This window comes from Drosophila grimshawi, unplaced genomic scaffold (assembly GCF_018153295.1).
Source record: "Drosophila grimshawi isolate 15287-2541.00 unplaced genomic scaffold, ASM1815329v1 contig_311, whole genome shotgun sequence".
NCBI lineage: Eukaryota > Metazoa > Arthropoda > Insecta > Diptera > Drosophilidae > Drosophila > Drosophila grimshawi.
The window spans coordinates 25089517-25110617 of record NW_025063098.1 but is presented as its reverse complement, the minus strand read 5'-3'; the positions used below and the strand labels follow the sequence as shown (position 1 = coordinate 25110617).

At 37.7% G+C, this 21101-nt stretch overlaps 4 protein-coding genes across 10 annotated transcripts; 1 reads left to right on the top strand and 3 right to left on the bottom strand.

Moving 5' to 3' along the window:
* Positions 1-2815: 2815 nt before the first annotated feature.
* On the bottom strand, positions 2816-4619 carry LOC6568029. Its single transcript, XM_032740595.2, has one exon. The coding sequence runs from the start codon at positions 3724-3726 to the stop codon at positions 3199-3201; it is 528 nt and encodes a 175-aa protein (XP_032596486.1). The 5' UTR covers positions 3727-4619; the 3' UTR covers positions 2816-3198.
* A 5188-nt stretch (positions 4620-9807) lies between these two features.
* On the bottom strand, positions 9808-12088 carry LOC6568030 (dystrophin, isoforms A/C/F/G/H). Of its 5 annotated transcripts, XM_032740756.2 has the most exons (5): positions 11954-12081; positions 11729-11898; positions 11313-11644; positions 10972-11121; positions 9808-10349 (listed from the first exon to the last, which is right to left on the bottom strand). In XM_032740756.2, exons 1-5 carry the CDS (start codon positions 12027-12029, stop codon positions 9965-9967), a joined length of 1113 nt encoding a protein of 370 aa, XP_032596647.1. In that variant the 5' UTR covers positions 12030-12081; the 3' UTR covers positions 9808-9964. The 5 variants fall into 5 exon arrangements, with proteins under 5 accessions (XP_032596647.1, XP_001994550.2, XP_032596646.1 ...); XM_001994514.3 differs by having other exon boundaries at positions 11313-11898; positions 11954-12079; XM_032740755.2 differs by having other exon boundaries at positions 11313-11905; positions 11954-12046.
* A 115-nt stretch (positions 12089-12203) lies between these two features.
* LOC6568031 (cilia- and flagella-associated protein 58) lies at positions 12204-13720 on the bottom strand. Its single transcript, XM_001994515.2, has 4 exons — positions 13527-13720; positions 12878-13475; positions 12671-12820; positions 12204-12616 (listed from the first exon to the last, which is right to left on the bottom strand). Exons 1-4 carry the CDS (start codon positions 13588-13590, stop codon positions 12286-12288), a joined length of 1143 nt encoding a protein of 380 aa, XP_001994551.1. The 5' UTR covers positions 13591-13720; the 3' UTR covers positions 12204-12285.
* Positions 13721-15845: 2125 nt separating this feature from the next.
* On the top strand, positions 15846-17656 carry LOC6568032 (band 7 protein AGAP004871). 3 transcript variants are annotated; one of them, XM_032740582.2, is made up of 7 exons: positions 15846-16057; positions 16116-16266; positions 16325-16687; positions 16741-16906; positions 16968-17283; positions 17355-17417; positions 17489-17656. In XM_032740582.2, exons 1-7 carry the CDS (start codon positions 15889-15891, stop codon positions 17515-17517), a joined length of 1257 nt encoding a protein of 418 aa, XP_032596473.1. In that variant the 5' UTR covers positions 15846-15888; the 3' UTR covers positions 17518-17656. The 3 variants fall into 3 exon arrangements, with proteins under 3 accessions (XP_032596473.1, XP_032596474.1, XP_032596475.1); XM_032740583.2 differs by having other exon boundaries at positions 15887-16057; positions 16218-16266; XM_032740584.2 differs by lacking the exon at positions 17489-17656 and having other exon boundaries at positions 15887-16057; positions 16968-17251; positions 17312-17411.
* The last annotated feature ends 3445 nt before the right edge of the window (positions 17657-21101 follow it).

The following is a 21101-nucleotide window of genomic DNA, read 5'->3' as shown; positions in this document are numbered from 1 at the left end:
TAAAAAACAATATAATTGTGTAGTGTCCATATGGATTACTTACACATTTAAAATTGTGTAACGATAATACAAAAATAAAAGACTCATCTAAAGCGTCAATCAAAACTCTTTAAGCATGTCAGAAACTTAATGAAAACTTGTACATTACGTCGAAGTACGTGCAATTTATTAAAAGAATTTTCAGCTGCAACATTATATAACATATTTGAGTAAGATTTACGAGTATGAATTGAATATGCCTCAACCATCTTGCTGGAAGATTGTGTTCATGCAATGAAATGCAAATTCAATGAAATCAACATCTATCAGAACGAACAGCCACAAAACAGCTCAGCTCAGCCCAACTCTGCTTGTGACTATGATGATAATGATGATAACGATGATCATGATGCTGTTAAGAGTTACATTAGAATTGGGATGCTCCGAAACGAGTATGGCTGGATTTGCCTGACGCTGACAAATTCGATGGAATCGATGGGTGACTACCCCCACTGAAGGTAGTTGCAAAAAAAAAAAAGAAAAGAAAACATGAACGTCGTGTATTGAATAATTTATGGGCATGCTTATTTTCAATTCAGTAATGCAAAATATGTGCTTACCGTAATCATTGCACTGCCATATTGTTAATGTGCAGGTGAACATAATATTTTTTAAAGCCAACCACGTCCAGATCGGGGCAGTCGACCTTGATGGAGTGCGTGTTAAATAAGATATGAAATGTGGCCCATTGCTTTGGTAACGGAAGTCGATTGACGTACGCATAAATAAGCGGCAAGCTGTAATAAATTCCATGGACCTCACAGCAACAGCAACAACCATAACAATACCAGCAGCTTGCCAGTCAGGCAGGCAGGCATGCAGGACAAGGCGGATTATTAATATTTTCCATACTGCTTTGCAGCTTTACTTGTGCTTTGTTTGAGTTCTTGAAATGTGAGCACTGGCAACAGCAGCAGCAGCAGGAGCAGCAGCAGCAGCAGCAGCAGCAACATCAGCAGCAGGCGGCACAATGACCGGAGCCCAGGGCTAAAGCATGGAAATAAATCAGCTCAAGTATAAAAATTCACGTCAACATGCTGCACACACAAACCCCCTTCACAATACCCACCCCAGTTGAAGTGGCATCTGACAATCAACTGGTCTGTGGTCAACGGGGATTGGGCGGAGGATTTCTGTTGCTTAGAAACCAGGGCAAACAATGCTTGGCCATGTTGGCTTAATGAGTGCTGACCACAAAATCAACGAGTTAAGTCTTCTAAAAAATACAGCTTCTTGAGAGTCAGCTTTATATGTGTGTAGGTATGGACAATTCATAGCTCGTTTATAAAATATGCTCATTATAATAAAGTTCGCATTAACTAAAAATGTATTTCAAGTGACAATTTGGTGTTTGTTTTGCACACAGCTTTTGGCATGGAATTAAGTAAATTAACATTTTTAAAGTCCATTAAAATTGAAACTAAATAATATCACAAATTAATAAATCAATCAAATGTAAATTTCGACATTTTATAATACAAGCTGAAAAGTAAATGATTCAATAAAATTGATACGAATAATAAACAAACTCGTTTGTGGTTGCTTTCGGGAAATTTATGTTGACATTTTCTCATAATCCGCAACGCAATTGTCAATAAAACTTCACTTAAATACAATACAGATATTGACATTTCAAGTAATATCAATATGTCAATAGCGTGAAATGTTAAAGCGCAAATATAGTAAATGGTAAACTTTTAATTCCATTTGGGCATAACAAACCAACAAATAAATCAAAGTCATGCTGCGACCCGGTCTGAGCCGGGTCCAGCCAGACTGTGATCCGGGTCTGCAATTGCGGCAGCTGTACTGTCCAATGAATTAAAAGTAGAAGCAAACATATAACACAGACATGCGTACTACATGTGCATATATATATACATATATACATATATGTATTTATGGATGTTGCAAAAGTTTTCAATTGTGCTAGAGTTGGGAGCGTGATTTAAGTGTCGAGGTAGCAGCATTGCTGGGATGCCGGGGCCACTAAAAATTAATTCGAAAATATACAAAATGAAAAATGGAAAAATATTATTGAATATTTTAAATTGTAACCGAAGTTCAGCCAATGAGTCGCGCAATCATTTAAACATAAACATAAATATCAAACGCATTTGACCAAATTGTTTGCTGGCATTTTATCTAAATGCACAATCAATTGAAATTTGATTCAATTCAGTTGATTTTAGTTCCAATCTTATGCACTTTGACTCCACATCCTATTTGCGACCAGAAAGTTTTGTTTTGACATATACACTGAATTGGTGAGAACTGCCTGTGTTAGGGATTATACATTTTTTTCAGTCCGATGCCTGCCAAATGTTGATACGATGCCAGCGCCAAAATTTGGCATGCTGTTCATTTTTTTAAATCGTCCGGAATAGAAATATTTACCATCAGCCATATTTACAATGGGCCTAATAAGAAAGTGCAAATGATGGTGTATAAAATAAAGAAAACAATTCAAAATTAATTTGAAAATTCTTTAATTTAAAATCTTATAATTAAAATCTTATACAATTTACACATCTAGTAAAAAAAAAAACAGATTGCACGCATAACAAGATTTGAGCAACTCCATTTGGCATATAAGCCAAGTAGCACTAAAAAGTATGCAGCATAAATTAAATATTTTTTAATGTCAGAATTTATGCACCATTATTATTATATTCGTCTATAAATTTACAAATTTGTAAAGATAACATTTTATTTGATAGCACAAACATTACTTTTTCAATAAATTGACAAAATATATTGATTAATACGTATTGATTAATGTAAAATAAAATAAGTTTAACAATACTTTCACTTGATACCACTGTACTTGCCAGTGGGCCTTATTTATAAGCGCTAGGGTTTTGTTGCAGTTTCTCGTGTGACCCGTAAAAATAAAAACATAAAACATGGTGTAAGATAAAACAAAAGAAAAATTCTTGCGGAACACATTTCATAAATCTTTTCCTCGATTGAGCACAACCGCGACAGTTTTTTTTTTTAATTGTCGTTATTTTCGACGGTGCTTTTTGGATTTGTTTCACATTCGGTTTTCTCTTTATATCCTTTTTACACTATTTTGGTCTCACGTTCGGTTGACGCTTCTGTCATATGTTTTCTGCCAATGGTTAAGGGTATGGGTTGTAAGAGTTTGGAAAAGAATTATTGCTTGGACGCCCGGTAGGCGCCATGCGGCACTACAATCTTTTTTTTTCGGTAGGGGCCAAAACGTGTCTGGGGCTGGAATGGTTTGCCAAACGAGATGAACGATCGAGGCGAGCCACTCCCATATCCTTGACGCTCGCAATCCTTGAAATTTGGCAACGCAATGCGCCGCAAAGTCCTATTCAGCAGCCAGACCATCGGGCCAATTATACACAGAGCCAAACAAACCACCAACACGACCAACACTATGCGCCAGCCCAAGTCCATATCTTCTATATCGAAACGTTGAATTACAGGTATTGAGGGGTTATCATCATTTTCCATTTCTTTCATCAGATTTTTGCAGTCATAGGCAGACATTAAGTGCGGTATATGATAGTGAGGCACTGGTTGCTTATTCAACCACCATTCGTTCCACAATTCCAGATGCTTATTGGCAAGTAGGCGATTGCAGTGTGCGAAGATGTCACTCATCCATTGTTTGCACTCGGCACTGGTAGTGTTTTGTTTGCAAATGGAAATCATTGTGAGTTTATCTGGTGTATGATTTTCAACTAACTGTTTCGATGCCTACTTGGCTGCCTGCCCAGCTATACCTCAGAATCGGTCTGTTTGCTCCGTCTGAGCCAATTCGCCCAGCGCATTTTGCCGCGTTTTGGGCTATTTGATGGATGGCTATTTGTTGTCGCTAAGGGTCCATAACATGTTGGCATTTTTCCGAGGATATCTGTGCAGTCGCGCGCAGCCTGCTGTATATTAATGGTTATCGATGTCTGATCTTCATCCATTGAGCTTTGTTCTGATTGGTCGCTTGTTGAAGCTTCTGTTTCCTCGGAGGTTAATTCATCTGGTATTAAACTCTCACTTGATTCCATATTACTTGTTTCGTCTGAGTCTTCAGTTTCGAATATCATATTCCGGCCTGAGGTTTTAATTGCTTCCATTTTCTTCGTTTTCCCGCGGAACCCTTTCACTGGGAATCTTTTCCAAAAATGTGGTGGTACAAACAGCTCTTCTGCCTTGCTGGCCACACCACTCGGTGTGTTTCCTGAAGTTGCGCACTTATCGCGCAGCTGTCGCATAATACTCTCCACTGATGCATGGCCGCCAGGCTGGCGATCATCGCAAACCTTTACTTGTTCATTCGGAAACTCAGGACGTTTCCCAAGCACAAAAGCCCTTGCCAGCAGCCATACAGTGAGAGCTAGACAGAATATAACGAAAAACATCAGTAAGAGAATGGTCATGGGATTTACATCACGATTCACTTTAAAGAGGGAAGCCTGTAGCTCCCGTTTCAGCCGTTGACATTCATCAGTTGTCATTAGTTTATGGCCGGCATCGCTACTGATGTGACCCTCATCCTGATCCAGATTCCAATTGGGACACTGACCGCACACTTCACGCTGCCAATGACTACAGTCGGCGCTCTCAGGGTTTGTTTTACATATCGAGCTCAAACTCATCTTTTTTCTATTTTGATGTATGAAATATATATAGAAATTTGTAAATGTGAAATATGTTTCAATTCTAAGTGGAGCACAATTTTTGGCACATATTATAGAGAGTTTTTAGAACAGCGGCAAATTGCTGGCAAATAATAAAATTGAATTTAAATTTATCGTTGCGCTGTGAGTTTTTTTTTTTAGAAAATAAATGTATTTATTTAAAAAAAGAAACATTTAATGAAAAATGCTTTGCGCAAAGCTTAAAAATGTGGAAACATGCAAATGCGCATAAATTTTCTTTTTCCGCTTCATGCGGCCGAAAAACTTTCCACAGAGTACACATCTCCATGTAATTGTATATATATATAATATTTGCACGATACTTTGTCCAAATGGTATTCCAAGGGAATATATGTATACTTATATAAATAAATAATGTAAACAAAAATCAGTTTGATTTAGTAAGTAGCATCATATCACAAGTCCAATAATATACAACATAAAAGTATTTATTAATTTCTAATATTGTTGAAGCTTCCAGAACACACAGGTGAAGATTATATAAAATAAAATTAAATAAATTACAACATAATAGCAAAAGCAGAAGAATTTTCTCTCAAAATATTAATAACAATTTCTTTATTAACTACTTATTATCTTATAATATGGTTTAAGTTTACAAAAAATCAAAAAATAACCCAAATATGTTAACTCGACGACATGATAACCTGAAACCAGTTGTAAAATATATTTTATGCTAGTTGTATTTCCACACATTCGTTTAAAAAGCTTTGTACACTCAAGTCTAACCACGTGGAATTGCTCTAATTTCTTATAGCCAGCACAAGTATATATGCATATTAAATGGAGTCGGAGATGAGTCCTTCTGCCTGCATGTTGCACAAAACCCATTTTCAATGGGTGTTTAAAAATATTTGTTAAATTTATTAGGTAGCCCAATGTACTCACAAAATCATTATAATTCTCACTGTCACTAATTATTATTTACGAATATATTTACCCAAAATCCTAAATAGAATGAAGGCATTGCATATACTCTAAAAAAAAGAGTGAGAAACTACAGATTTCTGTTAGGTTGGATATATTTTAGGAAAACGCACTCATCTGCCATCTTCTGTTTGTTCTGCAGACTTTTGGTAGCAAGTGGAAAACTACTTCAACCAAATGTGCAAGCGGTTAGGCCGGAGACAGGGGTAGACTGGTAGCAAATTAGAATTTCTTGTCATGGGTGGAGTCAACACGACGCTTCGCTCGGCGTGTCAAAAAGAAAATTGACATGGAAGAATGGAATTTGCTCACCGGCAGAGATCCTAATTTCGGGTAACAAGGTGCTTGTTGCCATTGATGGTTGACAGCGCACCCGTGACTTGCCAAATAGCATTAATATATTGCCTTTTTCCCTGGGCCTTTTTCCCACATCGGCAATTATAATTAGATGTGGTCGCTTTGAGCTCAATTAAAAACCACGTGGCTCAGCGAGCATGGCGTACATGCCCAAAAAATTGGGTTAAAATGTTGTGGCAGAGATGCGGTGGTGAACTTATACTGCTTGAAATTGTTTCGGTTTCAATTTGCGTTGCATTTTTGGCTGGCAGTGGCGGATACGTGACATTTTGCCTATATTGAAATTTATGCATCCTCGAATCGAATCCGCACATTTACAAACATTTTTGCGCAAAAGTTTTCATTTTCGTGCCAAAAATGTTCATCGCAATTTGAGCATCCGCGCCTGCGGTTATAAAAACGACCCAACCACATAGAAACCCAACCACCTTCTCAGAAAGACCGCCAATATATCCGGCAGCAATGCGGAGGCAAATTGGTTTATTTTATTCGTATTGACTGTTTCTCGTTCGGTTGGTCACTATGTGTGTCTGTCTGCCTGCCTGACGGTCGCCCACTGTCGGAAGTATTTGGCAATTTGAAATTAACATGCAATTCGATTTGTTTAGAACTCCAATTAAAATATTTTTATTGCTAATTTTCACAGGCTGCTGTACGCGGATATTCGCCACAACCATCCAAAAATTAATGGTGTTGAGTTGGAGGTGCTTTAGCGGATTAAATTGTACTAAAATTATCTGCAAATTTATCGGAAATATCTTAAAACTTTAATTAATTACATTTTCATGTTCATGTAACGCAGGGTGGAAATAAGGCAAATAAAATAAGATACTGAAAGTTGGTGAAAAGAGGTATGGAATGACTATAAATTGCATAGTAATCCCCTATTAGCGACAGAATAAACAGCTCCAATTTGAATGCCAAAAAATTAACTCAGCAAAAATTTCCTTTAGTAAAGTTTCTGATTAAATGTTATTAACATGTACAAGATTTGGAATTAAAACAACTTAATCAGACTTAAGTTTCAATTTTGAGTTAGTTTTAAATATAACGTAAAATATAAAATCTAAAAGAACAGAAATATTCAGATATTATCGGCTTGTCGAACACTGAATACCCTTGCAGGTACAAAGAAGAAAATAAATATCGCTTTCAAAAAGCAAACCAATCGAATAAACATGGAAGATTATTTCGATTCAGTTCTTCGTTCACTATATATAAAGCAATTAAGCCGATTGCAAACATTTCCAAAACGCTTTTGTATTTGCGAATGGCTCTTAGAGCCCGCATCGGTATATTATTTGTGCGTCAATTGGCAATTTGCTGCTAACAGCTCAATAATCCGTTGGCACATGCCACTCATTGGTTATGGCTTAACGCTAGTTGGCGGTCGTATACCTTGTTGTCGATGGCTTTCTGGCTTTCTGGCCAGAAAGGTTCCAACACCTCATATGCGACTCTGGCCAAATTGAGTTCAGGCACCAAGCTCTAATGAAAACAAAAAGCACGAAAAGCTAGCCATTGGACTTGGGCAATGAATGTGGTTATTTCACAAACCGGGCGAGTTATTACTCTGGTCTGCCCTAATCACATGGATTTTGAATGCATGGCTGAAAACAGATTATACTGGGTAAAAAAGGAAAGAGAGAGAGAGAGAGAGAGAGAGAGAGGGACTGAGAAACAGCGCAGAATTGTAAGCGCGAAATGAATGAAGTGAAAGACATGAATGGAAAATGTCAGACTCGAAGCGCATTCAAAGTTTCCCAAAAAAGAAAAATGCGAAATGAGTTAAATGGGTTAGCGGTTGCAGCCTGTCCGACTATGCTTTTATGGCTATGAATGTCAATGTGAGTACCATCAATTTTTGGCCCAAGCTACGCTGCTAAGAGTATGTATTTCTGTTTGTATGTGTGTGTGTGTAATCAAACCAGAAACCTCGACCTTATAATCATAGAAAGTTGTATGTAGTTTATGCGTGGCTACATGCAGGATTCTGACCACCAGGCACCAACAGGCAGAAAATGCCGAAATGTTTGCCCTCATACCGGAAAATGAACTATTTCCACATTTTAACATCTACCATTTGCAAAATTTCAAATTTCAACTGGGTTTTGTGCTCTGCTGCTCATCTCGGCTTTTCATTTTAAGAGCGAGCTGGGTTTCCTTCTGAAATACGTGCTCATTGCCTGCAGATGTACTTTTGCTATAATCATTTAATTCCAAATTGCAGTTCTAATTGGATATAGACACAGTTGCATTCCACTTTTGTTCTCTTGCACCTTCTATTTTGAGGAAATTAAAATTTCAAGTTCCTAGGCATATTTATTAGATCAGTGTGAATGCCAAGAAGTGCAAAAACACATTAAGAAGGATTAAAGACTTGGCTGTAGCACAAAGAGCCTTAAGTAATTAGTGTATATTGTGTGTGAAACTTTAAATTAAGCATATTTTACTCTTAGGTGTATTTGTAGTGTTAACTTTGAAGATTTTAAATAACTTTCGTGATTTTGTGGCAATTAGTATCTTTTTCTAAGCAACTCAATAAGGATAAATGGAGTACATTTAGCAAAAATGATAGTCCGTCAGGTGTATAACCATTTCTTACTTCTCATATTCATCGTAATCCCTCAGCATGCCAGCTCTTTACTCGACTCACGTTAAAGTATGGTATTGTTATTGCCTAGATAGCTTGGCAAACTTGCGTTTCCTTCTGCCTGTACTATTCACGCCCAGCCACGCCACCTTTTGCACTACGGATTTGCGCGTAAATCCATTTTGAAGCGAGGGATTTTCATGCTTTAAGTTGCGCCTGATGTGGCGCCTAGCGCCATGGAGGATCACAGCGCTTCCAATTGCAGGGTTTTTACGTGCGGCCGTGGCAGACAGGACTTATCGGAGTTGTCTGGATTTATGTTGAGAGTGCACAATGTGCTGATTAGAATGGTGTCCAGCCATGTTCTACTCTGTTGGCGTCTGTCTGCCTTGTGAGATTAAAAGTGTCGCTTATTCAAGCTTAATTTATGGCGACACATTGAAAACGGAATGCGGAATTCAAAAGAAGCACATCTGCACTTGGCCATTTAAATTGAGAATGTCGTGAATGTTGAAATTCATTTAATTTAATCGAAACTTTCACTCGCCGCAAAGCACCGCAAGGCTATTGACTTGATTTTAAATTTTATATATTTTTTTTCATTGCCTATTGTATGTCCAGTGAATTTTCATAGATATTTCTGATGGCGTGTTGAGGTCGACGTCAATACAGCTGTGCAAATTTCCATGCCGCGACTTTTCCTATCGCTTTCTCTCTCTTATTATCTCTCTCTCTCTCTCTATCTCTGTCTCTCTCTCTTTGACAAAATACAAAACAGAGAAATTTAATGAAATTTCAAATTGCCATTCGCTTTCTATCTCAAGCTGTCAAGCTTCTGTCTGCGTGCCTGTCTCAGTGTATCTGCGTGTGTGTCTGCGCAGATGTATGTATGAGTGCGTGTTTGCGTGTCCTGGCCTGTCTGCTCAATGTCCTTTGTACTCCAGTGACAGCTGCTCATTTCACGCTTGGTAATTTCAATGAATTTTTGCCAGCGCTTTTTGAGCCACATTTCCATCTCATTTGTATGTCGCTTCATTAATTAAATTTTTCGCTTTTATTCAGTTCATATACATAAATAAATAGTTTATTAAGATACCACTACCAGATCCCAAAACAAACTAATGCCAAGCCAGCCATTAATATCAAGTGGTTCTACATAGATTGCATAATAGAACACATCAAAGGAATTCTAATAATATATACAACTATTATTTCTCTTTATTAGAACTTATTTATTTTTGTATCTTTCTGTCGCTTGTCTCGCCCTGTCTCTCGGTCGACTAGCAACGAACTTAAGACCATAATTTCAATCTAAGCCAGTTGAAATGATTTTCTTATGCTCATTGATTCGTGATTTTCAACTAGAATTTCTATGACTTATATTTAATTTTCTATGCTTTTTGGTATTTCTTTTCTTTTTTTTAGTGGCAATCATTTTGCTACGCATCTCTTTGTTTAGTTGTGTGCGCCATTCGCGCCAATAGTTTTGTATTTTTCTAGCGGCCCGATTCATCATATATAAATTGATTTTGCTCTTCATATTGTTGTTTAATCCCTCCTCGTGCTGTGTAACAATATTTTTGTAATTTTTCTCCTCTTTGTGATAGGCAATCACTAATGTCTCCATCGACTTTTGCTCCCCTTCAAATTCATTCTCCAGATCCAAATGCTCGATCATTCTCTCACCGATTGTGTGATCGTATTTATTAATTGCACTCTGAAGCTGTAATTCCAGCTTGTTTCTGTTGATTAAGGTTGTTGCTGATATTAGTAATGTAAGTATACTGGAAGGTATGAGTATGTGTTTTGCCTTCCGACCTGCTCATTTTCTCTTATAGAAATATATATGAATATATATTATCTTTATATACCTTGAACTCAGTTAAAAAAATGTTTTTTTTTTTTGTTGTGAAAAGCATGTTACAGGTGGAAAGATGTGTATACATTTTTGGTCAGGATAAACAGGGGAGTCGACGAAGCAATCCAATCCCTGTCGATGAATACGTGTTTCTCAGAGGCTATAAGAGATATAAACTTCAAATTTGAAGAATAAGTTCTGGTTTCATTTGATCGTTATCTAAGATTAACATGTACAAATATATGTAGATATATGCACGCGTTTGTCGCAAGCCGATGACTTTATTGCCGGTTTGCAAATAAAAATATACTTCGTTTTTCACAACTCCTTCCGGCGATAACAAATAAGGGTAATTTCACACTTGCTTAGGTTTGAATGTGCTCAAATTTTCAATTAGAAATTTGGCAATAAAACTAGAATATATAAAGCAGCATGGTATTTCGTAGTCGAGCTAACCCGACTAAAGCATTCTAATTTGTTTTATGTTTTTATTTACTTCAACTTACTTTTCTTGGCGCGTACGCATTTCAACGCGTCGATTCCTTTTTGCTTGCTGTTCATAGTTCGCACGTAGACTTTGCAACTCCGTCTCCAGCACTTTTATTCGCTCCAAACATTTTTTTCGATTTTTGCGTATTATAGATTGACAGTTTTCGCTGTAGAGCAATGGGAACAGAGGAGATTAAGAAGTTGAACTAAGAAGTATCACAGTTGTCAACACACACACACACACACACACACACACACACACACGCACACACACACACACACACACACACACACACACACACACACACACACACACACACACACACACACACACACACACACACACACACACACACACCTTTCGTTGAGTATTCGCTTTGCATACTGTGCTTTCTTCACGCTCATCTTCATTTCACACTTTTGCACAAACACGGTTCTAGCTGCCATTATCCAACGCAACTGCACTTTACGTCTACTCAGCTTCCTTAGAAGTTCATCGATGTTTTTCTTAACTTCTTCATTCCCCTTGTATAATTTATGCAGCTTATGCTCGCTGGCCAGTTCATGCTTTGCGGTGCGTTTCAGATGGCTCAGGGCGATCTGAAACATCTGCTCGAAGATGAACAGCAACTGGTTATCCTGTGGTGTCATTTCATAATCGGGAAATAGCTGTCTTATTTGAGGATGACGCTGAAAGTAGTTAATTATTTTAATCATGCCGTCATCGTACAATGGATGTCGTTGCTCCTGAACGATAGTATCACGTCTTCGTACATAGTCGGCAACCAGTTTCAGGGCTGGCTCATATTCTGTACCAGTTAAAGCCTCGACCAAACTGCTCGGCTTAGCCAGCAGCTTTGGCAGCAGCAAAGCTATCATCAAGCAATATTTCGAGTCCTGCAGAACTTGAAGGACACAACGTATTTGTGCACCTCTATCACTATCTAAATGCTGCAGAGCTGAGATAATTCACATTTTCAACAATTATCTCTTACCAACCTTCAACAAACGTTTCAATGTCATTCAATTTGTGCAGATCCTCGGATGTCCTTGACAATGCGAACATTGACGTCATCGCCGTTGTGTGTGAAAAAAAAAAAACAAACAAAAAACAAATAATAATAATAATAATATTCGATGTGTGTTTGCCGTAAAGCTACAAAACTGTCTTTACAATATGCATGACTGACTAAATGTACAATTTATAGGACTACTCCGTTTTAGCCAACAAAATGTTATTTTTCTTAAATACAATTCAGCTCAAATGAATTTTAATATTTCTACAATTTTGTCTAGTTTAGGAAATTTTCGTTCTTTTATAAAACTATTATCTATTTCTTCTTCGCCCGTTTGTTTTCTTTCCTGGCTTTCTTTGCCATGTGCCTACGCCACGCTCGCCAGTATTGCTGAATCTTAACAGCGGCTCGATGCATCATGTATTTTAATATGGCAGCTTGTTTTCTACGTTCTTCCTCCTTCTCGCGCTTGACCACAATCTCATTGTAGATGGCAGCCTCCATGCGATAGATGACCATAAAATCGTCTAGCGCTTTCTTTGCCTCATTCAGTTGATCCATCAGCTCCAGATTTTCAACTATTTTCTCTCCGATTACAGTATCGTATTTCTTAATAATGCCTTCCAGCTGTATTTGCAACTTGTTCCTGGTGTATAACAATACACTCATATGGTTAAATATGTGTATTACGAGCACTTACTTTTCGTCACGCGCTTCCTTTTCCAATTTTTTGTAATCTTTTGTTAATTTTTCGTTGATGAATCTTTCTTTCTCCACCTCTTCAACCAGTTCAACTTGTTTTTCCTTACTTTCTTTTTCATTAGCGAGCACAATGCGACGGCATCGATCCCTAGACCAATAACAAAAGTAATATCGATTGTTTATTTGCTGTCTCAGGCGCACTTACGCTTCACGTTGAATAATCTCCTCATGACGTTTTACCTTAATCCTCATATCTTCCTCGATTTTAGCCATCTTAGCCGCCTTGCTGGCCGATTTCCACTGTTGCATAACTTTGTATGCTGCCTTTTTGCTCTCAATAATTTGCATATCGCCCATCAGTTTCTCCTTATCCTTGCACACACTCTGTAGATAGCGCTCTTGCTGAATCTGCGTCTTCGCATCGCGCTCCAAATGAGCCCTGGCCATTTCCAGCAGCTTGGCAAAGGTGTTGAGAAACTTTCGGTCCTCTTGGGGCATGTAATGCATATATCTTGGAAACAACTGGTACATCGAACTGTTGCGCTGAAAGTAATCAATAATTCGAATCATGCCATGATCTTCCAACGGCGGTCGCTGTTCCCTTAATATAATGTCACGTCTGCGGAAAAAGTCGTCCAACAGCGGAATGGCTGCCACGTATCGCGTACCAGTCACCACCTTAACCAAAGTACCACGATTTTCAATTAGTTTCGGCAAAATCAAGGAGATCTTCACGCGCTCATACGCATCCATCATGGCTCTCATCACATTTTCAATTAGTGTAATTCGCAGCGAGGAGAAATCTATCAATGAAAATGTTTCATCAAGAATTCAATTTAAAATTACACATTTACCTAACTGAGCCATGTGAATAGCTTCGCGGATAACCGCAATGTCATCATTTTGTGGTTTTGACATTTTACTAAATACAACTATTAATACAATATGCTTCTGCCTATTTTATTGAAATGTAACTGTAATCATTTTTATACAATCTGCCTGAGCTGAGTAAATAGTTTAATGGGTTACTTGGTTAAAAAATGAATACAGTAAAAAAAAATTAAATCTAATTTAGTCCATTCAACTAGTAGATTTTAAATTACGCACAATTGCATTAAGTGTTTATTATATATTAATTACTGTGATTACCATTCAATAAATGCATTCATCAAAGCTAATGTTAAGTTGTGTATTTTTTATATATCGCTTATTGTTTGTTAATTTTGATTACATTAAACAGAATATTGCATTTAAATGCATTAAATATTTCTTAACGTTGTAAGTATCGATAATCTTTTTTGTATTCAGTTATAAAATTGCCCCTATCGAAATATGCATATTTATTTAATATTATGCGTCGGCTGTATATCCATTTGAAATATTTTATTTATCGTCCATTGTTATAAGACTACACAAAAGTAATAAATATCAGTATCTCTATAGTCTTTGATCAAATTCTCGGCACGATGTGTAATTTAATATTAACTTTTTGCCGCTTATGTATTATTAGCAATTAAACTTATTTAACCCCGTTTGCCCAAAGCATACGATGTTGTTAAATATATATTTATATGTATATATGTATGCATAAGTGATGTCTATATCAATGGAGTCGTATTCCATTACGAATGCTGACAATGACGGATTTGCTTAGTCTGAGCTGGCATTCATTTGGTCAGTTTATGGAATAAGTTCATAAGCTGGGGTCAGGCGTTCCCTGCGGGCTAATAACTGTATGCTAGTCCATCAGTGAATGTTTTCCATTAGAGTCCTAAACATAATAGAGCAATATTCGCTCGCCATATGACGCGTCGAGACAATTGGCTTGCTAGCTGGCTGGGTGGGTGGTTGACTAACTGACTGTTGACCATATGGTGCTGCATCTGCAATCAGATGTTGAATCACATAAATTACTTTATGATGGGATCACATGAATCTGGCAGCGGGTGTACAAAAACTTTCGGATGGCACATGTGGTCACGGAGTGAAAAAGTTGAGAGTTTTCGCTTTTGCCGCACTACATATTGCAAGGAAGCACCAAAAGTCATTCCGAAGTTATTATTTACCCTTTCCCTATCCCTTAGACGGCAATGTTTCGCTGGCCTTTGTCTTTTGCCAGTCGCCAGTTGCCATTTGCCATTTGCTTGTCGCTCCATAAAAAACGAGGCGAGAAAACAGAACTTTTTAGTTATTTTCGGACTGGCAACTTTTTCGCAAAACTTGATTCAACAAAGTTATTTCTTCTGACCCTTACATTTTACTGGACTATTTCGGCAATTTCGTAAATTTCTTTAAAATTGAATACCAAATACTGCATGGGTGGCAAGGTAGTTTCGTGTGTGTTTTATTATATCAAGCAACTTCGCTCTCCTTCAATCAACAAGAAGTTAATCTCTATTTATCTGTTATACACTTTGTTTAGTATTTCTCTGCCAAACAATTCTCTTTGTCAAAGTGTATTCCATAGTCGTGACCATGGACTTTGGGCACTCTTATTTGTTTTGCACAAGTTTGGCGTTCTGTGAAATTGTCCACATTGCAATTGCATATAAATCACAAAGTTTGCAGTTACTTTTTACAAAATATTATGCAAACTTGTAGGCGTAGGCTGCATTTAAAATAAGAAAATGCAAGGTACAACTTTAATCGTTTCGACCAAACACAGGCTGAGAGTTAAAAGTTAAGTAAAAAAAAAATTCACAAAGGCCCCAATCAAATGACAACAATTTCTCTGCAAGCTATGTTAACTGATCCCTCCTAATTTTTAGTATATAAACGCCACTGACACTTTCCCATCTCTCGGAATTAAATATATCACTGTTTGACACATTACTAGAAACAATTTCAGTCATGTCTCATAGAAATACTGAAGAGTTCAACAAGGTTTACAATCGCAACGCAAAGAACTCCTATAACTGAAAACAATTCTCTAGGAAATGACTTCAGTCAGTCAGGAGTCAGGAGCCAGAAAATTCAAGTGGTGAATACTGTTAGACTTTGACGATAAAGAGAAGAAACCTGAATACTGCAGTAATTTTTATAGTTTACAAACATAAGTATATAAAGAAGCTAAAAATTAAATCCATTATTTATTGCTGCTATTTCAAAAACTTTAACTTTATTTTTTCGATTTTTCGAATCAATAGCTCCTGGAATTGTAGCATATTTTTATTGTGCTTTTTCAATCCAAAATAGTGTTTTATAAAATTTGACGTTATGAAAATCGAAGAAAATCCACGCTACAAGGCAAAATTAGATAGAGATAATGCAAAGAGAGCTGAAAGGGATGCTGCAAACGCTGAAGGATATGACAGCTCGAAGCCGCCCAGTGATGGGCCGCAGAGGCCACCCAAACGCAAAGAAGGCAAAAAATACCTGAAAACAAGTATTTAAATGAAATTTATGCATAGACCTAGTAAAATATTCACTTACCCTTATTGTAGCTGAAGAGCAACAGAATTCATCATTTGAGAAAATAGCAACGATTTTGTCCTACCTTATCATAGTGATCACCTTCCCGATCTGTTTATTTTTTTGTTTTACAGTTATAAAGGAATATAAGCGAGCTGTATTTTTTCGCCTAGGCCGAGTGAGGTAATATTCGATGAACAGATTGGTTATATTTTTATCTGCAAGATCCTCTTCCAATCAGGAAGGGCGCACGTGGGCCGGGTCTGGTATGGTTTTTGCCTTGCATCGATAACTACATACTTGTGGATCTTCGCACCAGAGTCGAGGTGATTCCGACTCAGGAGATGCTCACTAGAGACTCTGTGACGATAAGCGTCGATGCAGTACTCTTCTATTATATCGAGGGTTCACTGCACGCAACTCTGCAGATCTCCAATGTGCACGAATCCTCAATTTTCATAGCACAGACAACGCTCCGAAATATTGTGGGCTCTAGGACCCTTCATGAACTGTTAACCTCTAGGGAATCTCTATCTGAGACGATTGGAAACGCCGTGGATCATGCTACTGAGAAATGGGGTGTGCGAATCGAGCGAGTTGCGCTGTAAGCTAAATGGTTTTAGACTTTGTCTGTTATTTCATGCTTTGCTTTGCCAGAAAGGATATTAACCTGCCGGAAAGCCTCCAACGATCGATGGCCAGCGAGGCAGAGTCACTGAGAGAGGCACGTGCTAAGATCATATCTGCAGAGGGCGAGGTCTTGGCCTCGCAATCACTGAAGGAAGCATCTGATGTGATGTCTGAAAACAAAATAACCCTTCAAGTGAGACGAATCTTAAAACTACTATCATCCCATACAACATGACCAGCATTTAAATTTGCAGTTGCGGCACTTGCAGATCTTAACATCGATAGCTCATGAGCGGAATCTTACGATATTGTATCCATTCCCAATGGATATGATGGCGCCGTTTCAAGGCGGTGGTTCAAAAAAAGCTAAGCAAGAAAATGACCCACCGGTAAATGCTTTTGAATCACTTATTTCATCGGTTGTTCAGCCAGTTGTTTGGAATAAGCACGATCAAATGTCTAAAGAAATTGAGACAAAGCCAACTGCAGAGCCACAAAATTTAGCTGAAGAGCAAGCAAATCCAACAAAGAAAATTGAGCAAGTTTCTGATTCGATATTATTTATTGACAGTATGATCTTAGTTTGCATTTATTACAGTTCCTACAGCCGATAATAAGTATTAACTTTATCATATTTTCAGAAGAGCGACCAAATTCAACTAAAAAAACGGACCATATTTCTGATTCGATAATATATGTTGACAGTATGATCTTAATTTTCACCAATTGCAGTTCTTACAGTCGATAACTATTATTAACTTTATCTTATTTTCAGAGAGAGCAGATAGGGGAACCCAGAGCTAAGTCCCACATAAATTGGGAAAACCTAAATAAAATTTAAGTTAGTGATTTCACCGAGATGATCAATCCTTATCCTGTGATTATATTAATTGTTTGTATCTTGCCAAAGTTATTTTAAATAAACGAGGGTGGATTATTTTAAGTAGTTGTTTTAACGAAATAAATGCTAGTAAGAAAAATTATAATAACTAACTGATTTGCACTATCCGTATAACTCGTTGCAAAAGGCAATGGTCATTTCCTCAATATTAAGTTAATTAGATTTCTCCATAAGCGTCATACCTCAATTGCTTTGTCCTTAATCGCATCAAGCTTAACAAAGGACCCGGTATTAAGCTGTACGACAGAGCTCAGAGCTTTGTGGGCGGAGCAAAATTTAGGTTAAAGTATCACGTAGCTTGTCGCTGGAACATGTGCGTCAACATAATTAACTGTAGAACTCTGCAAATGTAGTATTTAATTTTCATAATCCGCAAGTGGCAGTCGCAACAAATTGCTGCCACAAATGAACGTGTTGCCTGTGTCAATGTGCTTTAAATGTGTGTGTGTGTGTGTTTGTGCATGGCAAATTGACAAAGAATGTTAAAACATTCCTTAACGTTTCAAAGCGCAAGAAAATCACCGGGACATCGTTCCACCCGACAAATATTTCAAATTACTTTTGAAGGACTTTGATTTTTATGAAATATTTTCACATCTAAATTTTAAATCTTACGAAAAAAAAATGCGTAAGAAGGGATTTCTTTTCTGTACTTGACTGGCCTCCGAGCACTGAAGAGGAATTGACTTGTTAATTTAATATTATATTTAAATTCTAAATATGAGTGAAAATATGTGTGAAAATAATTATTGAAAGCTCTACAAGAAGTTGAGTAATATACTTGTAAACCAAAATTGTTATACTCTCTGAAAGGCCATAAGAATATACAGCCAGGGGCGGAAAATAAATGAAATCTGATACATTTTAAACATGCAATAAAATGAAAATATTTTGCGCTTATACATTTTTTAAGTATGCCTGATCTGAAGACATAAATTGATACAAATTGTTACACAATATTTTATTCACATAATAACAGTTTGGTTGTTTTAGTGGGACTTGCTGAGTTTCACAACTGGTTATTTTGAATTCACACTCATTTGAGTTTGAATGCATGTGTGTGTGTGTGTGTGTGTGTGTGTGTGTGTGTGTGTGTGTGTGTGTGTGTGTGTGTGTGTGTGTGTGTGTGTGGAGTGTGTGTGAGTGTCTGTTTACGAGTGTGCGTTAGTCTTGTGCGTGCTTTTTCCTTCGAGCGTGTTCGAGGGCAGGTGGAGCTCACCACACGGCACACACTCACACATATACATAACGCACGCACACACACACACACACACACACACACACACACACACATATGAATTCATTTTGGCAAACGTACATGTTGCTGCAGCTGCTTTGAACTTCTAATGAAACACATTCGCATTCACACTCACATTTGCATGTCCCCCCAACCATTCACAACGCTCCATGTGCAGCCACAATTTGCATTCGCGACTGTTGGAGCCAGTTCCAGTCAGCGATGCATATTCAAATTTGATTTATGCAAATGGCAGACGCAGCAAGTGGCAACTGGCGAGGGACGAGCAGCAAGAGCAGCAGCACCAGCAGCAACAGCGCTGCTCTCTTCTCTAAGCCAATATTTGCACATATGATTCCGCCGACCCCGCCCCTTGCCTGACCAGCTAATAGCAAATAAGCCATACCTTATACGTTATTCGGGCTGTGTACCAATTGGGAATTCTTTAATTCACATTAACACCCAGAGAACAAGTTGTTTCCTATACATACACACGTATACCCTTGGGGGGCCAGAGGGATATTCTGCCACTTGACGTTTGGTCATTTCAGTTGTCATTTGGTTTTCTTTTCATTTTGCCTGAAAAGAGTCACCGGCTGACACATATCCATAGTGGCCGAAAATGTTCTGCCATCTGTTAACCTAGACGCACAGCTGTCAGTCCATTGGGTTCATTTTGTTTTTAAGGTCTTTAGTTTTTTGATTTTGTGCACTTTGTTCCGTTTGGCATTTGACCTCAGCACGATTTTATTTTTGGGTTCTTTATTGGCGAGTCAAACTGACATTGTTCATCTTTGTGTTAACCTTACTGCATTCGATTTCATGTTTGTCATTGTCAATCTCATTTATCGACATTCGTTTTATTGGTCCAACAATTTGAATGGAAACTGCCAACTCCCCCTTCCGCCCTGCCTCGATTATTGCCTCGTTTGGTTGTTGATTCATCCAAGGTCGCCTCGTAGCATCGTCTCTTGGCACTGAAAACTAGTTTCACAAAACGAATTTTTCCATTTTCCCTTTTGTTATTTTTATTTTGCTTTCCCCAATTTAGGCAATTACTTTAAAAGTCATTTTTGTTCAATATGTGCTCTGACAAATGTGAACAAAAAGAGCCTCTTGTCTATATTTATTTCTTTTGACGTTTGCTTATCGCTTTTTAAGTGAACAAATCGTAAATATTATTTATGTATTTTACATATCCTTGGGCTATTAATATTAATACAATGTTGAAAATAAGTTACTTGAGTTTACACAACTTATACACAGTTGCAAAGTGATAGAAACATAATCTCTAAATTCGAACTTCAATAGCTGCTGGTGTGCATAAAACTTTGCAGTTGACTCAATACATTTAAAGTCATGTTTACTCTCTAAATGTGAACTGAAATACCCGTTTTAACAAGTAAAATATCCAAAAATGTAAAATTTAAATCGTGATTAAGCTTATAAGAATAAAAAATAAATATATCTGTTTATAATGGTGATTTATGCCCTCAAATGTTTTAAACGTGTACAATTCAAATTATTAGTTATTAGGAAAGAGAGAAAGAGAGAAATAGAGAGAGAGAGAGAGAGAGAGAGAGAGCCAAGTGTCCAAATATTTTGCAAGACGAGAGACTCAGGTTTTATAGACAGCGGGGTAATTAGGGCAATTGCAGCTGGCACAATACCTGTGGGCTCCACGTGAGATTTAAGTTGTTCTTTCCATGTCAAACCAGTATCATCAAGCACCAACTGACTCAGAGTAAGCATTGCTGCACTTGTCTCAGCAAATATTGGACATGTTGGTGATAGTTGCTGACGCATTAGTAGAGTTATACAACAAACCTCCGAGGTGAGCAAGGCTTTGAGAAGACCCTTCAAATGGTACAGTGGGAAAAGGGGAGGTGGCTGAAGACAGTCAGATTCTGGGGCTGAGGCCAAAACAAATTGTGTGCTGCCGAATTCTGGCAGCGCATGTTATTAACATGACATTTATGCAGGCACACAAAGGTGCTCGACTTTGTGCCAATCTCTGGCTGGGTACTATGCGGCATAAATTAGCTGCCAGCCGGAGCCGCATTGTGTCAAAAGCAGATCCTAACGACACTGAAAACATGTGTCGTCGCTTGTCAGACATACAGGCAGACAGACAGTCGGACAGAGAGACAAACTGACAGACAATCGTACACAGAGCAGCCATTGAAATAACTTGCAAACACTCAAACTTTATTCGTGACAAAGTGCCAGTCGAACAAATCGGACGAATGG

Excerpts from the sequence above, each read along its gene's own strand:
- LOC6568029 (XM_032740595.2), bottom strand. The coding sequence starts at position 3,726 with ATGATTTCCATTTGCAAACAAAACACTACCAGTGCCGAGTGCAAACAA.
- LOC6568030 (XM_001994514.3), bottom strand. The coding sequence starts at position 12,029 with ATGACGTCAATGTTCGCATTGTCAAGGACATCCGAGGATCTGCACAAA. Across the intron at positions 11,899-11,953 it reads CATTGAAACGTTTGTTGAAG|ATAGTGATAGAGGTGCACAA; the intron begins GTTGGTAAGAGA and ends TGCAGCATTTAG. Across the intron at positions 10,350-10,971 it reads ATGCGTACGCGCCAAGAAAA|AAACAAGCTGGAATTACAGC; the intron begins GTAAGTTGAAGT and ends CTTAATCAACAG.
- LOC6568031 (XM_001994515.2), bottom strand. The coding sequence starts at position 13,590 with ATGTCAAAACCACAAAATGATGACATTGCGGTTATCCGCGAAGCTATT. Across the intron at positions 13,476-13,526 it reads TATTCACATGGCTCAGTTAG|ATTTCTCCTCGCTGCGAATT; the intron begins GTAAATGTGTAA and ends TTTCATTGATAG. Across the intron at positions 12,617-12,670 it reads AAGGAAGCGCGTGACGAAAA|GAACAAGTTGCAAATACAGC; the intron begins GTAAGTGCTCGT and ends GTTATACACCAG.
- LOC6568032 (XM_032740582.2), top strand. The coding sequence starts at position 15,889 with ATGAAAATCGAAGAAAATCCACGCTACAAGGCAAAATTAGATAGAGAT. Across the intron at positions 16,267-16,324 it reads TTTCGCCTAGGCCGAGTGAG|GAAGGGCGCACGTGGGCCGG; the intron begins GTAATATTCGAT and ends TCTTCCAATCAG. Across the intron at positions 16,688-16,740 it reads CGAATCGAGCGAGTTGCGCT|AAAGGATATTAACCTGCCGG; the intron begins GTAAGCTAAATG and ends TTGCTTTGCCAG.